The sequence below is a fragment of the Cydia strobilella genome, chromosome 21 (assembly GCF_947568885.1).
Source record: "Cydia strobilella chromosome 21, ilCydStro3.1, whole genome shotgun sequence".
Taxonomy (NCBI): domain Eukaryota; kingdom Metazoa; phylum Arthropoda; class Insecta; order Lepidoptera; family Tortricidae; genus Cydia; species Cydia strobilella.
Window position 1 is genome coordinate 8,237,953 of NC_086061.1, and position 17,046 is coordinate 8,254,998.

The window sequence follows — 17,046 nt, forward strand, 5'->3', positions numbered from 1 at the left end:
CACTTTTAGTTGGATAATAAAAAGAAATAAAAAATCTTAAAACAGCGATTTAATTATATCAACATCAACATACATCAAACTAAGCATCATTCTAGATATGCCATACATTAAAATATATTTAGATCTGTTATAGTGTCATACATACAGTTATACTTAACAGCTACTACGTAATACTTCATTGAAGCAATAAAAGAAACAGAAAAATATATTTAGTAAAGACATTCACAAAAATAAATAGTTTCAAAACAAAAATATACTTACATTTTTTGGGAAAAGCAAAATGGCAGTAAGTGCAAAATATTGAATGCAACACCTACTCTTAGACAAGAATGTATAGATAATATAACTATAATTGCTGCTTGTACCATAAACAAGCTATAAGTACATATTTATTCCATAGTGGGTACCAACAGAGACCAGTTTCACAAAACTTCTAACTTATAAATAGCACTAGCTAGCGGAATAGTTTTTCTCCAAGTTCTTTTAGAAAGGGACTCAGTCATTTTTATAAGATACAAATTTTCGTGAAACATGCCCAGCCGGAAGTGGATTTATTTGAGAGAACAATAGATAATTAGCTCTATTACATTTAGATAGAGTATTTTAATTACTGTCTATAAATTATGTTGTAGACATTTTATTATCCTTTGAACGCTTTAAGTTATAAACAAAAAAGTCACTCACACGCCAAGGTCACGAGCCCAAGCGAGCTAATGTAAACCTTACTTGAAAGTATTAAGGTTACTATGACAGCGTGCGCCATAACACTTATGGCGCTGTGGGCACGATTAGTAATGACGCCTTTAGGTGTTTTTGGCGTTCAAAAGGTTAAGGAGCGCTGAAGCTGATATTATAGAACCGCTAAGTCCCAGGGATCTAAAATTGCCAGCCAAAACGTGACCTTGAGTTTTAAATTTAGAGTAAATAGATTTAGAATAGAATTCCGATTGTTATTCCTGCAAGAAACGGGACTTCAAATGTCAAGGTTTTTTCTGTCTGATGTAGATAGACATAGCAAGTTTCGATGTACATACTTCTAAGCGAAGTTCTGCTTCAAGAAGTTGATGAGGCCGTTGGTGGACGCGTCATGTGACGTGACAGGCTTAGAGTCAGCCAGTTCTGGTTCGATGGCCTTGGCCAGTTGCTTGCCGAGCTCCACGCCCCACTGGTCGAAGGAGTTAATGTCCCAGATCACGCCCTGCGTGAAGATCTTGTGTTCGTACATGGCTGGAAGGTACAGAGAAATTAATGTGAGACTCAATAACACGACGGCCGTTTGGAACACCTCATTTACTTATACCGAAAATAGGAGGACTTTGCAGACAGTTATGCGGCATAATGCTACCCGTAAAATATTTAAAATATGTTAAAATTAGAGTACTCTAGGTCTGGTTTCCTATACTAACCCCTCATATGCGGCCTGTCAAATTTGATCATTGAAAAAGTGACCTTGACATTTAAAACAATAGATTTAAATTCACACGCACACGCAATAGGTACTCGTTTTTATTCTTGGAATTTGCTAAGCGAACCCCGGGTATTGAACTAGACAACTAGTAAAGATGACAATAATGATGGAAAAAAAACAATTAGCTTCAATAAATAAGTTACGCACATAAACAAACAACAATGGTCGGTACTTTTGTATGTTTGCGTGAGTTGCGTCTGCTGCGATTTGCGTGTACTTAGGAGTTGGTTTCCTAGAAGGGAGTATAACATTTTGCAATTATTAGACTCACCAATGAGAGCTCCGAGAACGAAGGGCGTGACTTTCTTCACGACGATGGAGTTGGTGGGGCGGTTGCCCTTGAACACCTTGTGGGGGAGAATCTTCGCCACAGCTTCTGGGGCCATGCCGGACTTCTCTAACTCTGCCTTAGCCTGTGAACAAGATAATTAATTAACGTCCAGTGCCTACTTAATAGTTTTATTTTTATATTATCCAACCGATTTCAAAATATGGAGATGAATGTACCGACCTACCGACTAGTTGGGAAAACCGATTATTCGGCCTCATTTGTAGTCGGCGACTAGTCGGCAAAACTGGCCGATTAGTCGGCACTTCATTAGTGAAAGAAAAACAGGGCATTAAGGAATAAATAACCAATACCTACTTACCATTTGCTTATACCTATTTCACCCAAAAACCTATTTAGGGTGCATAGAAACCTTTATTATTCGTACCTTTAGAACGAAACTGAAACTAGGTAAGTATATCTCCTAATTTAATAAAATAAGTAAATTGCCGCTTTATAATTGAATTTTTTTAAATAAATATTAAACTATATAGCCATTGATACAATATTTGTTCATATTCATAAAATAGTAGTTTAAAATAACGATTTTCAGAAACATAGTCACTATAAGGCCACTTTCTGATTTCTGACCGAACTTCTTTATTATCGTTTGACCTTAATACGAATGAGGTCAGTTTCGTTTTACGTTAAGATTTCAATTTTGACTTCAGATTCGTGTTAAGGGGCCTCTCGGATCCTCTGATATCGATTTTGATTAAGATCGGGTTGATAATAAAGAAAATCAAGATGGCGACCGTTTCGTTCCATTTCGACTTCAGATTCGTGTGAAGGGGCCTCTCGGATCTTTAGATATCGATTTTCATAAAGATCGGGTTGAAAATAAAGAAAACCAATATGGCGACCGTTCCGTTCAATTTCGACTTCAGATTCGTGTTAAGGGGCCTCTCGGATCCTCAGATATCGATTTTCATCAAGATCGGGTCGAAAATAAAGAAAATCAAGATGGCGACCGTTCCGTTCAATTTCGATTTCAGATTCGTGTCAAGGGGCCTCTCGGATCCTTAGATATCAATTTTTATCAAGATCGGGTTGAAAATAAAGAAATTCAAGATGGCGACCGTTTTGTTCAATTTCGACTTCAGAATTGTCTTAAGGGGCCTCTCGGGTCCTCAGATATCGATTTTCATCAAGATCGAGTCAAAAATAAAGAAATACAAAATGGCGACCGTTTTGTTTAATTTTGACTTCAGAATTGTGTTAAGGGGCCTCTCGGGTCCTCAGATATCGATTTTCATCAAGATGGGGTCGAAAATAAAGAAAATCAAGATGGCGACCGTTTCGTTCTATTTTGATTTCAGAATTCCGTGTTAAGGGGACTCTTCCGGTCCACTGATATATAGTTTGTCAAAGGACTGTCTCATTTGAAACATAGACTGAAAGAATCATACTATCTTTTTCTTACATTAGTAGCACTCAAAAGAAAAGGATGAGTATAGTTTTTTTGTTCTTATTTACTGACAATTTGGTTAGACCAGCTATAGTTTTTGTTAAAAAAAAACAATACAATGGTTATAGTTGGTCAAACCAAATTGGCAGTAAATAAGAACAAAAAAAACTATACTCATCCTTTTCTTTTGGGTGCTAGTACTAGTGACGGACAGACAGACATAGTATGATTCTCTCTCTGTCTATGTTTGAAATGAGATAGTCCTTTGACAAATTTTATTTTACTGAGTAAAGCATAACTATAGAATTCAAAAATAGCCGTCAGTAAATTTTCGAATTTGGAATGTTCTACATCGCGCTATCGAAATTTTTCCGGTCGCGTATATATACCTCCGAGTCATTATCTAGGGAGGATGGTCGGGGAGGTGGATTGTGGACTCCGGCCGCGGGCCGCTGGCATATAAAAGGCTCGCACGACGCTTAAAGAGCACCTGCGGCGCCCGTCACACTAACAGGTCGGGCGAAGCCCGACATTCTGCGCGCTTCGCGCGCACTTACATACAGGGCGCCCGCGGCGCCCGTCACACTAAAAGGTCGGGCGAAGCCCGACATTCTGCGCGCTTCGCGCGCACTTACATGCAGGGCGCCCGTCACACTAACAGGTCGGGCGAAGCCCGACATTCTGCGCGTTTCGCGCGCACTTACATACAGGGCGCCCGCGGCGCCCGTCACACTAAAAAGTCGGGCGAAGCCCGACATTCTGCGCGCTTCGCGCGCACTTACATACAGGGCACTCACGGTGCCCGTCACACTAACAGGTCGGGCAAAGCCCGACATTCTGCGCGTTTCGCGCGCACTTACATACAGGGCGCCTGCGGCGCCCGTCACTTTAACAGGTCGGGCGAAGCCCGACATTCTGCGCGCTTCGCGCGCACTTACATACAGGGCGCTAGCGGCGCCCGTCACACTAACAGGTCGGGCGAAGCCCGACATTCTGCGCGCTTCGCGCGCACTTACATACAGGGCGCCCGTCACACTAACAGGTCGGGCAAAGCCCGACATTCTGCGCGCTTCGCGCGCACTTACATATAGGGCGCCTGCGGCGCCCGTCACTTTAACAGGTCGGGCGAAGCCCGACATTCTGCGCGCTTCGCGCGCACTTACATACAGGGCGCTGGCGGCGCCCGTCACACTAACAGGTCGGGCTCGCGCACTTACATACAGGGCGCCCGCGGCGCCCGTCACACTAAAAAGTCGGGCGAAGCCCGACATTCTGCGCGCTTCGCGCGCACTTACATACAGGGCACTCACGGTGCCCGTCACACTAACAGGTCGGGCCAAGCCCGACATTCTGCGCGATTCGCGCGCACTTACATACAGGGCGCCTGCGGCGCCCGTCACTTTAACAGGTCGGGCGAAGCCCAACATTCTGCGCGCTTCGCGCGCACTTACATACAGGGCGCCCGCGGCGCCCGTCACACTAAAAAGTCGGGCGAAGCCCGACATTCTGCGCGCTTCGCGCGCACTTACATACAGGGCACTCACGGTGCCCGTCACACTAACAGGTCGGGCCAAGCCCGACATTCTGCGCGTTTCGCGCGCACTTACATACAGGGCGCCTGCGGCGCCCGTCACTTTAACAGGTCGGGCGAAGCCCGACATTCTGCGCGCTTCGCGCGCACTTACATACAGGGCGCCCGCGGCGCCCGTCACACTAAAAAGTCGGGCGAAGCCCGACATTCTGCGCGCTTCGCGCGCACTTACATACAGGGCACTCACGGTGCCCGTCACACTAACAGGTCGGGCCAAGCCCGACATTCTGCGCGTTTCGCGCGCACTTACATACAGGGCGCCTGCGGCGCCCGTCACTTTAACAGGTCGGGCGAAGCCCGACATTCTGCGCGCTTCGCGCGCACTTACATACAGGGCGCTGGCGGCGCCCGTCACACTAACAGGTCGGGCTCGCGCACTTACATACAGGGCGCTCGCGATGCCCGTCACACTAACAGGTCGGGCGAAGCCCGACATTCTGCGCGCTTCGCGCGCACTTACATACAGGGCGCTCGCGATGCCCGTCACACTAACAGGTCGGGCGAAGCTCTTATATACAGGGCGCCTTCGCCTGCGATGCGTATACAATGATGGCACATAATAATGTCTTATGAACAGAGTATTTTATAGTTGAAGATTATTTAAATTGGTTTTATTAATTAATATAAACTTTGATGGTAAGTACCTCTTCCGCTGTCTTGCCCTTCATGAGCGCCTCGGTTTGGGCCAAGAAGTTTGCCAGCAAGATCTTGTGGTGTTGCCCGCCGGCGATCGGGTTGTGGGTCTGCGCTGGGGCGATGAAATCGCAGGGGATCAATCTGATAAAATATTCAATGTTATTTTGTTATTCATAATTCCCTACTTTTCCTAGCACGGGTTACATTAGGGTTCTATATTGGGTCCACTCATATATCTTACTTAGTGCCCTAGAAGTGCCTCAGGGTTCTGTATTAAGAAAGAAGAAAGAAAAAAGGTGTTTTTTTATGTCTTAGGTACCTTACCTAGTGCCCTGAATAGAACGCATGCTGTCCGTGGGTGCCCGGTTCTCCCGGTGGAGTAGTTAATTTGTTTTAGTTTAGGAGTACCTCGGGGTTTTATATTGGTTGCATTCTTATATCTGTCCTATAGGAGTGCCTCAGAGTTATATATTGGGTCCCTTTTTATATCTTACCTAGAGGAGTGTCTCATGGTTCTATATCAGGCCCATTCTCGTATCTTACCTAGTGCCTTGATGTATAAGCTGGTAAAACGCGTGCTGTCCATTTGTCCCCGGTTCTCCCCACACGATGGGGCCGGTGGAGTAGTTGACTTGTTGTCCGCTCCGTGTTACGTATTTGCCGTTGCTTTCCATGTCGCCTTGTTGGAAGTAAGCCGCGAATCTGATGAAAAATAAGTTTTTGAATGTAATTATTTATAATGATGTGAACTAACAGACGTTATTAAAATTGTTAACTCGAGTAAAAAAAGGACCTCTATTGCCTCTGCGTAACGATTTTATGCGTGCAATCCTTATTAAAAAAAATGGCATAGTAACAAAAAAAAAGCTGTCTGTTCTGTTTCCAAAATTTAAGGATATTTTTGGCTTATTTTAGATTGTGACGTAACGATTACCATTACGAATCCATTCGACCCTCTCAGCAAATATCTACCCTATGACCTTTTCTTAATACCAAAATCGCATAATCTGACAGATGGATTTACCTGAGTTTGAAGTTAAGCGACTCAATTATGCACTACATCTGTACAAGCTTTTATCGCTGACTGCACTTTTCTTTCCACAAGCAAACACAATCAACAAGACAATTCTAATAACCCCAAACACAATTAGGTTGCGTTGTTTTATCACAGAGTTTCTATGGCAACCTCCTGCCTCCATCATCAGATCAGCTCGATGGTATCATATACCATGATGATGGTATGATATTGCATTGTCACCTAACTTAGATATGAATACAAATTTTCAGCTTCATTGGAAACCGGGAAATGGGTAAAATTCATGGTTCATGAGATATGCCTGGTGACGGACAGCGGAGTATTAGTAATAGGGTCCCGTTTTTACCCTTTGGGTACGGAACCCTAAAAAAGTAGTTACCTGTGTAAATACTGATCGTAGGGCAGAAGGGCGTGAGTCTCGGCGCCGTGGAAGTTGCTATACCATATACCCAGCAGCGCCAGTATTACGGGCGCCTGTTAACCAAACAACAAAAAAATTTTAGGGTGAAAACTGAGTGGAAACTTAGCGTTAGACAACTTTATATAAGGTCTTTGAGAGGGGGCTAAGGGTGGTATACCACCTGTCCAATTTATTGGTCCAATGTGTATTTGCGTCTCATTCTCATTAAGCAAAATTTGAGTTTTCGTTTTGATATTGAATATTTAAACGTTTGAAAAGGCAAATGCCATAAAAAAATTCACCCGGACACTATACTGTGTTTGCTAAAAAATTGTGGCTTAAAGTAAATAAAAAACCTGCCAGGTGCGAGTCGGACTCGCCCACCGAGGGTTCCGTACAAATTTAACAATTTTTTTTTATACAAATTTACAGTTTTCAGATTTATCCCTGTATTTAGTGTATGACTTGTCAAATTTCATAGTTCTAGGTCAACGGGAAGTACCGTATCAATTTTGATTTCCTTGAAAGTTTCGAAATATACGTTTTTGCGGCATAAACGGCCGTATCTTTTTTTTACGTTAACTTAGAAATTTGATTTTTTCACAGCTACTAGGGACTGTAGACCTGGGTATATGGTTTTAATACTTTTAATTTCAACTCGATACCTCCAGGCGTTCCCGAGAATAAGGGTCTTGACAGACAGACGGACGGACGGTTCCGTTTTTTCCTTTTGGGGTACGGCACCCTAAAAATGGGAAAATAACTTACATTCTTATCCAACGGCGCGGTGCAGAAATGCTCGTCCATGTAGCTGGCTCCTTCTAGAAGCTTCTCGAAGTTATCGTAGCCCACGTAGAGGGAGATAGATAGACCGATCGCTGACCACAAAGAGTACCTAAATTAAAATTATAGGGTTTTTTTATTTTGATTTATACGGAAAAACCAGTTTTCCGAAACATCATGGCAATTTCGGGTGCAAATGCAAAGGAAAAGCTTGGTACTTCTACTTCACGCTAGATACTATTGCATATTCAAAAGTAAGACGTATTGAGTTAGATGTATTACATTAGAACAAGACAAAAATGTTACTTTGCTAATGCGCGAAATAATAACTTGCTAGCAAATCAGATATCCATACTAATATTATAAATGAGACTTCTGTCTGTCTGTCTGTCTTTCTGTCTGTGTGTTCCCTCTTCACGTTTAAACCGCTGAATCGATTTAGATGAAATTTGGCATAGAGATAGGTTGAGTCCCTGAGAAGGACATAGGATAGTTTTTATCCCGAAAATCATCCCTTAAGAAAGTAAAAAGCGGGGTGGAATTGAGATAATTAATGAAGTGCCTGCTAATTTGTGTGCATAATATGCTCAAATTGAATGATTGCTATGAGAATTTTTCCAGGCGCTATGCTTACTTTAGCTGCTGTTACTTAGTCCACGCAGACGAAGTCGCGGGCAAAAGCTAGTATAGTATAACAGGTTAGCACTGAGCACGCTATTATTAAATTTCGCGGATTACCATTCTGTGGCCCTAGTGAGCACGAGACATGTACCCTTTTAACCCTTTTTAACTAGGTCTATAGCATTATACCATTGTGTTTGTGGAAGGCCAGGGTTCGTCCGCTTCTACCGTTTTTTTTTTTTCTGTGGAAACAGACTCATAGACCAGAGAGTAAAATAAGTAACCACAGACTATCAATCCTATTTAATGGGTTCTTGACAGTTGGAACCATTTATTATTTGTGGGCAAGTTGATTGAATGTCTTACCTGCCGCCGACCCAGTCCCAGAATCCGAACATGTTCTTAGGGTCGATGCCGAAGGCGGTGACTTTCTCACCGTTCGTGGATAGGGCCACGAAGTGCTTGGCCACCGCTGACGGCTGTGGACAAATTATTTGTGCCTATAGTGACTGTATGTTCCGGATGTGCCCAGAGTCAGTTTGAGAGCTCAGGCTCGCTGCATGAGAGTGGGCGCCGACTGCTGGCGGTGTCGCACACGAGGAGGCATTCGCCGTCTCTGCTCAATGCGCTCTTGACATCGGCACCTGAATGTGACTCGTTTGCGTGGAGATGGGCGACTGTTTGCCGTGAATGTCTAGAAGGTTTTGCGAGTCGATGGATGACAGGCTGTCAGGTACTTGTGTACGTGTTTGATGTTGTCCTGTTATATTTTATGTGATTTGTATACTGTTATTTTTGTAATGTTTAATTTCGCGGTGTATTGGCTTGGATGCCGTAAATAAATGAGGGGAGCCTTGTCATAGCCAGTAGGCGAATAGATCGGAAAGTAGATACAGAAAGGTATAGACAACATTCAGAATGAAACTACTGTATCAATATTGAAAACGTAAAGTAGTTGAAAGTGGCGTCACTGTCATTGGTCGTACCTAACACCTGCTGTCTTCTTTGTCGCATTACGTCCATCCCTCTCACACACATGTTTACCGCTGAGTTTCAATGTGTTTCCATCAGGAAGTAGTATTAGAGAAACTCTCTCTGAACCTTGAAAGGCAGGCAAGTCAGGTATACAGGTATACTTACGTCTTTGGCGCTTTCGAGGAACCAGTTCTTGGCGGAGGTGGCGTTGGTGATGGTCTCCTGCGTGGTGAAGGTTTTGGAGGCCACGATGAAGAGCGCCGTTTCGGGGTTGAGGCGCTTAAGCACCTCGGCCAGGTGGGTGCCATCGATGTTCGATACGAAGTGGACCTGTTGGAAATGTAAAGATAAAGATAGTTTATTATTCAAGTAGGCATATTACAATGCGCTTATAAACGTCAAACGCCGAACGCCGATCTGCCCCGAGAAGATTTAAATCCCCCCTCAATTGGAGGAGGGTATCCCAAATAATACAATAATGAATTTTGACAACCGTGCGCGGTGTGTTGAAATAAAAAAGGGAAGTCGTCTGTGGTTTTACTTTAGGATACTATCTATTATTAGGATTATTAATACTTTTCCGGAGCTTATTATTTATCCGGAACATTATGTAAGTAATACAAACGCACTCTAAGAATGGCAAGTTTTTAAAAAGCTTTCTTCAAATTGAAAAATTCGTTTTTTTATGTGAGTCAGCAAAAGAGCAGACTAGACGCCAGGTAGGAAGCGGTATGGAATTAAGCAACACCAGAGGAGCCACGTGATCGACTCTTGAGAACCCTGAATAGTCACTACTTGAAGAATCCCATGTCGTAGCGCAAAGGAAACACCTCAGAGGTAACTCATTCCACATTCTGCACGTTCTGTCAAGATGCCCGCTTATTCTTTCCTGTCAAGTGGTTAGGTATGACAAAAAAGTTCATCATGTTTCACTTTTACCATAAACAAACATTTTTGTAGCAAATGCAAATGTCTGCCATGGTGTTATCTTTCTATGCTGTGCTTTAGTATTAGGTAGCTTATTAAATTTATTTTTTTATTTTTTTATTTGAGGAAAAGTTTAACAGCAATACAAAAAGTAATACATAGCATAGTGAACAGAAAACATAGCCAATAACAGATGTCCACAAGGGTACAACTAACATGCAATAACTTATTCAGTGGTTCTACTTTGAAACACATTATAGGTAGTACCTTAAGATGGTTGGCGTAGGGCTTCAGGGCTTCGGTGACCATGAGAGGGCCGAGGTCCGAGCCGCCGATGCCAATGTTGACCACGTCGGTGATCGCCTTGCCAGTGTATCTGTTATACATTATACATCATAATATAGGTAGGTCGTTAGTGGTTTCGAGAAACCTGGCGAAAATTGTCAGCTCAGTACAAATCTCGCACTAGCTCTTATGAATTTACTGGTGTATTTTACAGGAAACTTAAAGTGCATGGATGTGATATGATATCTCTTATCTCATTATTATACATTTTGTATTTCAACTTTCTATTGATTTTTAGGGTTCCGTACCCAAAGGGTAGAAACGGGACCCTATTACTAAGACTCCGCTGTCTGTCTGTCCGTCTGTCACCAGGCTGTATCTCATGAACCGTGATGGCTAGACACTTGAAATTTTCACAGATGATGTATTTCTGTTGCCGCTATAACAACAAACACTAAAAACAGAATGAAATAAATATTTAAGTGGGGCTCCCATACAACAAACGTGATTTTTTTGCCGTTTTTTGCGTTATGGTACGGAACCCTTCGTGCGCGAGTCCGACTCGCACTTGGCCGTTTTTTTTTACGATTTTCGAAGTTGGCTCTATAGTAAAAGTTGTTCAGTATGACCTACATATTCACCCCTCAGAGTATGATCAGACATAACAAAATGACTGTGTATGTGCCAAGACTGCATTGGTACGTGTAGAGTGACATCGGCGCCGTCAACTAAAATGGGTCGAGTCTGTTCTGACACTTAGGGCCGATACCATAGACATAGTATACAGGATACCATAGACATAGTATACAGGATGTCCTTAGCCATTTGACAAAGCCGAAATGTACATATGCATTTGGGTATTTAGAATCAGTATACCAAGTATCATAAAAACCAACGTAGCGGTTACGAAGAAATTTAACAAATTACGATTTTTTACTTTGGAGCAGCCTGTATGTGTTAATAGCTCCTGAGGTAATACATAGTATGAAACCTTTGATTCTCTTTTTATTTATGACATTAGTAAGATTCTGACTTTTGACAAATGTCATCATTGCCGCACATCTTCGAGCAAGTTGTCAAAAACACTGCCAGTGATTAATACAGTATGTTTCTTTTCGTTGCCGATCATTGGAATACATTTTTGTTAGAAAATTTATTTTTTTATCTTTTGTTCTAATTAAAAAATACTAACGTTAGAGCATTCCTGAGCAGTAACCCTACGTGGGATTTCAGGGTTTGTCCAATGGCTAAGGTCACCCTGTATACAAGTAGTTATAGACGCGCCACCGAGCGACCGGGGGTACGAGAAAGAATATTCATATAAAATTTGGGCAGCATAGGATTTTTTCTCTTTCACTCTTATAAATTTCGGTATTTCGCCATCGCCTCCTACCTATGATGCCACCCGGTCGGTGATAACTTGATAAGGACAAAGCATGCCACTATTTTCTCTTTCCTCTAATAGGAATCGCAATAAGACTATCTTTCTCTATCAAAGAGTGTCAGGCCCTTGGCCGATACAGACGGACTGCGACCCAACTAGGGTTACCAGATGTCAGGATTTTTTTTGTTTGGAATTTTTTGGAACATACTACAAACTACATCAGTTTCTGGGTTTTTCCAAGTTTTCCGACATTTTGTCTTAAAACAAATGTAATTTTTGTAAATTATAATACTACGTTAATTAAGTTTAAAAATCGGAAAATGGAGTGTTGAAAGTTGACAGTTCAATCACCTCCAAAAGAACTTTTAATTTATAGATCAATGTTATGAACTAACGATGGAAATTTCCATCACCATGCAAATAAGGGTTAATAGATCTCGATACAGTTGACGAAACAGCTTCTTCAAAACGGAACTGTCCCTAACACTGTCCACTAATTACTTGTCTAGTGAACTTCATGACCGCATTGACGTCTAAGGCCCTACCGCGAACCACGTTCGACGTGTTGCCTCCCTGTCACAATTATGTACGAATTTACAAGTGCGACAGAGAGGCAACACGTCGAACGTGGTTCGCGGTAGGCCCACTAGCGTATAAAATAGGTCGGTTCGGTTCTCTCACTAAATAGCCCTCACTAGCATTGTGACCATTTTACTTGAAATTCTAGCTTATTAATAGCGCGATGCAGCCGACAAAATAGCGACGTCTACCACCAAATTGGGGAACCAAAACTACTTCTTTGCCCCTTCCACTTTCCACTGATGATATGTGCCAAGACGGTATTGACGTCGGGCGTAACATCGTCGGTATCCTTGTATGGTACGGTATGTTGACAATCCTTATTGGAGCTATAATTTTATTTTCATTAGTATTGTTATTATTTTCATTTTTATTTTTATTTTGACGATCATGATAGAAATTCTTATATTTTTGACATTAATGCAAACTTATTATGTAAATTGTCTTTCATGAAATAAATCATCTAATCTAATCTATCGCAGACTAAAATGAGTCGCTTATGTTTCACTGCACTACACCTACTAGCCAAGCCTACTTAATACTCTAAATAGTGTACAATCATCAAATTCTTCACTTTACCTTATATAGGTCTGTAGAAAAATATCATAACAGCGACATCTATCATGAAATTCAGTAACTTACCCCTTCCATTGTCCACTGAACTCTTTCATATGAGCCAAGACTTCACTGTACCTACTTGGGTACAATTACAATCATCAAACCTTGGCTTGTGCCTTGAGAAAAATCTTAATAGCGCGATGCAGCCGACGACGGAACAGCGACATCTATCATGAAATTCAATAACTAGAAACAACTTACCCCTTCCACTGCCCACTGATGACTTGTCCCGAGAACTCCTTCATATGTGCCAAGACTGCGTTGACGTCTGGCGTAACATCGGCTCCATCGACTAAGATGGGCCTATTCTTGCGGTTACGAAGGGCGATGTGAAGCACGGCACGGTTTTCGGTGAAGTTGATCTTTTCACCTGAAAATAAGAATCTCTAGTTTTAGGTAGGTAGGCAGGGGGGCGAAACTGATTCTTTCGGGCTTTCTCGGCACCGTTCGGCTCAACGGCTCAGCATTGCTCCGAGCAATTATTAGGGTTGGGACGTCCCTTTGCGTGTACGACCACATATAAGATAATGCCTTGAATTTTGACAACCCTAAATAGCCGTAAGGGGATAGTACCATACATAAGAAAGGGACAGCATGATTCGTCCCTGAATCGCTGTCAAACTTCGGTTGTGTAGAAGTTTATTTTCTGCACGGTTTATTCTGTAGTTTAGGTTTACGTATAAATTTGCCTGCCATAAAATTACCTTGGCATTTTAAATTAACAATTGAATTTTGATATCATTTCGTTTCGGACGCGTTGTCACGTCAGCGCGACAGGCGGTCTAAATTTGAATATTCTTATAAGAATTTAACATATTATTATTATTATTTGTAATGCAGGCAGGCAGTTTAAACAACTGATAATGCCTGTATCCAGAGTCATAAACCAAGTTCTCAGTGTTGAGTAGAATTTGCTTTGTGCTTATCTAATTTATTCTTAAACTCATTGACACTTTGGGCCGCTACTACATCCCCTGGGAGTTTGTTCCAAGCGTTGACCACTCTGTTGCTAAAGAAGTGTCTATGAGGATTATTGCAGGACCTGTGAGACACCAGCTTATACTGATGACCTCTCAGACGGTTGTTACTATTGCGTTCTAGCATCTTATGGAAATCTTTAAGGTCGTAGTGTTGGGTTAGTATTTTGTATGTCTCAATCAGATCTCCGCGTTCTCTGCGCTCCTTCAAGGTTGTAAGCTTTAAGAATTGTAGTCTTTCTTCATAGGACATGTTTTTGAGTTTCTTCGGTATCTTGGTGAAACTACGTTGAATTTTCTCCAACATCTCAATTTCCTTGATAAAATAAGGGCTCCATACTTGAAATGCGTACTCCAATATAGGCCTAACATAGGTTTTGTGAATTTTGAGCATCATATCCGGCGTCAGATTCCCAAAAGCTTTTCTTATGAGGTAGATAAGGCTCTTTGCTTTCTTCACGATTGCAGTTATATGTTCTTCCCATTTCAAGTCCTCAGTGATTTTGACTCCCAGATCGATTTGTACCTTGACAGCTTTTAAGGGAGTGTTGTGCATATTATATGTGTAATGAGGGTTGTTTTTACCTATGTGCAGAACAGTACATTTTGTAGAATTCAGATTTATGAGCCATTCTTTAGACCAGTTCCATACTTTGTTCAGGTCGTCTTGTAGCAAGTCATAGTCAAGCAATGGGTTGACAAATAATTTAGTGTCATCTGCAAAGGTACTGATATTGCAGTATATGTTCCTATTAATGAATTGTTAAGATGGTTCTTTGGTTAAAATTACTTAAGTTTTTTGTTACATTAATTGACCGAGCGTTAGCGAAGGTCTTCGTTTCAGCTTGGGAAAAAATGCTTTCTTATGTCCAAATGTTCTCCTCTGCAGGTAGCATTTCTTAACCGATTCTAGTGAAATTTTGTGAGCAGGTTCGGTAGTTAGAAGGAATTTTTCTGTTTCGTTTTTTGGAAACAGTTCAAAATTGCGGAAAGTTGCATAGAGGACATAAGCGCCAGTATGGTCCATGGCGCTTAAGACCATTGTAAGTTCGGTTTGATAATTAATTAATGACTCAATGAAGTATTAATTTTTTTTTTTTTTTCATTTTGTAAGCTAATTGTGAGGTGTACAGCTCAAAGAGCCACTAATATTATAGATTTAACATGTGATTTCGCTCATTTTCTGCTGATGAATATATTTTATTTAACAGAAGGCTTGTCTGTCAAGATGGCTCTTTGATTTCTTTAGTTAAAAATTTGTTACGTTTTTTGTTACTTTAATTTGTAGTTACGAGTCTGGTTACTGAATCTGGTTACCATTTTAGGGTAGACTCGTAAATTAAAATAAAAAACACGCCAACTGGTAAGTGGGTTAACCAAAAAAGAGGGAGTTTTATGACAGTGGCTGTCTAAAAACTAGTAAGCCCTGGGCTCCTTTAGGATGTTACGAGGATAAGATTTTACGATGAATAGTGTACCTGCAAACATAGCATCTCGAGCCTTCTCCACGCCGCGGGTACGGGCCAGGTTCAAGAGGAGCGCCATGACAGCATTGTCCACTCGGTTCTTGGAGTAGTCGAGCAGGATCTCTCCATCATTGGGCGTGGGCAGGCGGAGACTGGTAATAAATGGCATAACGCATAAATAAAGAACTGCCTGAATTTCATAATACCTAATATTGTCTTTGGTTACCACAATAGTTACTTATGAAATAAAACTGTAAACAGATATAAGATTGAAATATTCCCTCAGTTTATGGCCATTAAATTATTGATTAAATTTACATTCCACTTAATACAAAAAAATGACTGTGATTTATATTGTTGTATAAATAAACATAACTTTTATTTGGCTATACTTTATAAAACATAAAGTTATATTTAAACTTAAAACCAGAATCTAATTATTAGCATTAAAGTTCAATAGTTACAGTTCTCTTTTAACTGAAATTAATTTCTAATAGCATGTAATAAAATAGACATCATTGAGTCCAGTACAAAGTACATTGCACCATGTTTAGCCATTTTACCAATTCAGTTTCATTGAGGGCAACGAAGGTCAATTTTGAGATACGAAAAGCTTGTCATTGACTTGAAAGCTATGACCTTCGAAGTTGAAGGAACTTATATCTAAAGTTGTATAAGAATATAGCTTTTCTAATTCCTGTTATACAACTTCACATAAGTATGAAGGTTAAACAAGAGGATGTTCAAAAAACAAATATTTGTCAAGGACATTCAGGGTTCAGGGCGAATCATGCATGAGTCCTTACCTAACTTTTTTAAAATAAATAACATTATCTTACCTGAATTTTTCAAACCGCTGTGGGTCTTGTTGGAATAGCTGTTGAATGTTAATTTTCTCGTGGTTCAGACAGTAAAAACTTTGTAGAGTTTGATACGCCGGGTCATCCTTGAGGCTGATTTTCGGCTCCATGGTAGCAAGAGAATGAAGAGAAAGTACACAGGCGATCAGAGAGCGGCGCGGCCGAAACTGTTGTCCTATCAGCAGTGATAACGAAAGTCGTGTTGACATGTCAATGACGTATGAAGGTTAATTGCGTTTCGTTGCTACTATTCTCTAATCTCTATGCAAATAAATTTTATTATCCTCGATATGATTGATGCATAATTGAATGAAAAGTATATAAAAATATAGTTGTCAAGCAAATCTTGTCAGTAAGTAAGAACAAAAATACTACACTCATCCCCTTAAGACCTGTACACCAACATGAGAGCAATAAATATTCTATTCTATTCTATTCCTTCTTCTGGGCGCCAGCACCAGTGCAAGACCAAGACAGTATGACTCTCTCCGTCTACGCCTGAAATGAGACAGTCCCTTGACATACTATATCTTTAATAATAAAGGCAAGTATTATAGAATTTACTCTATAAAAAGTTTTAAAACAGTTAGTATCGGCCATTCATTCTTGTGTGAAAGTGAATATAGCTTGTCAAGGGACTGTCTCATTTCAAACATAGACAGAGAGAATCATATTATCTTTGTCTTACACTAGTACTAGCACCC

General features: G+C 41.1%; 1 protein-coding gene across 1 annotated transcript; it reads right to left on the reverse strand.

The window, feature by feature from the left end:
• Positions 1 to 39: 39 nt before the first annotated feature.
• On the reverse strand, positions 40 to 16,542 carry LOC134750855 (glucose-6-phosphate isomerase). The gene is made up of 12 exons (XM_063686089.1): positions 16,322 to 16,542; positions 15,495 to 15,634; positions 13,241 to 13,409; positions 10,441 to 10,549; positions 9,412 to 9,576; positions 8,638 to 8,750; positions 7,636 to 7,762; positions 6,847 to 6,941; positions 5,975 to 6,133; positions 5,440 to 5,572; positions 1,740 to 1,881; positions 40 to 1,227 (listed from the first exon to the last, which is right to left on the reverse strand). The coding sequence occupies exons 1-12, from the start codon at positions 16,450 to 16,452 to the stop codon at positions 1,037 to 1,039; spliced, it is 1,674 nt and encodes a 557-aa protein (XP_063542159.1). The 5' UTR covers positions 16,453 to 16,542; the 3' UTR covers positions 40 to 1,036.
• Between the last annotated feature and the right edge of the window lie 504 nt (positions 16,543 to 17,046).

Coding starts and splice junctions, on each gene's coding strand:
- LOC134750855 (XM_063686089.1), bottom strand. CDS start 16,452: ATGGAGCCGAAAATCAGCCTCAAGGATGACCCGGCGTATCAAACTCTA. Junction 8,751..9,411: donor TCCTCGAAAGCGCCAAAGAC/GTAAGTATACCT, acceptor ATTTGTCCACAG/CCGTCAGCGGTGGCCAAGCA. Junction 5,573..5,974: donor CTTATACATCAAGGCACTAG/GTAAGATACGAG, acceptor ATATTTTATCAG/ATTGATCCCCTGCGATTTCA.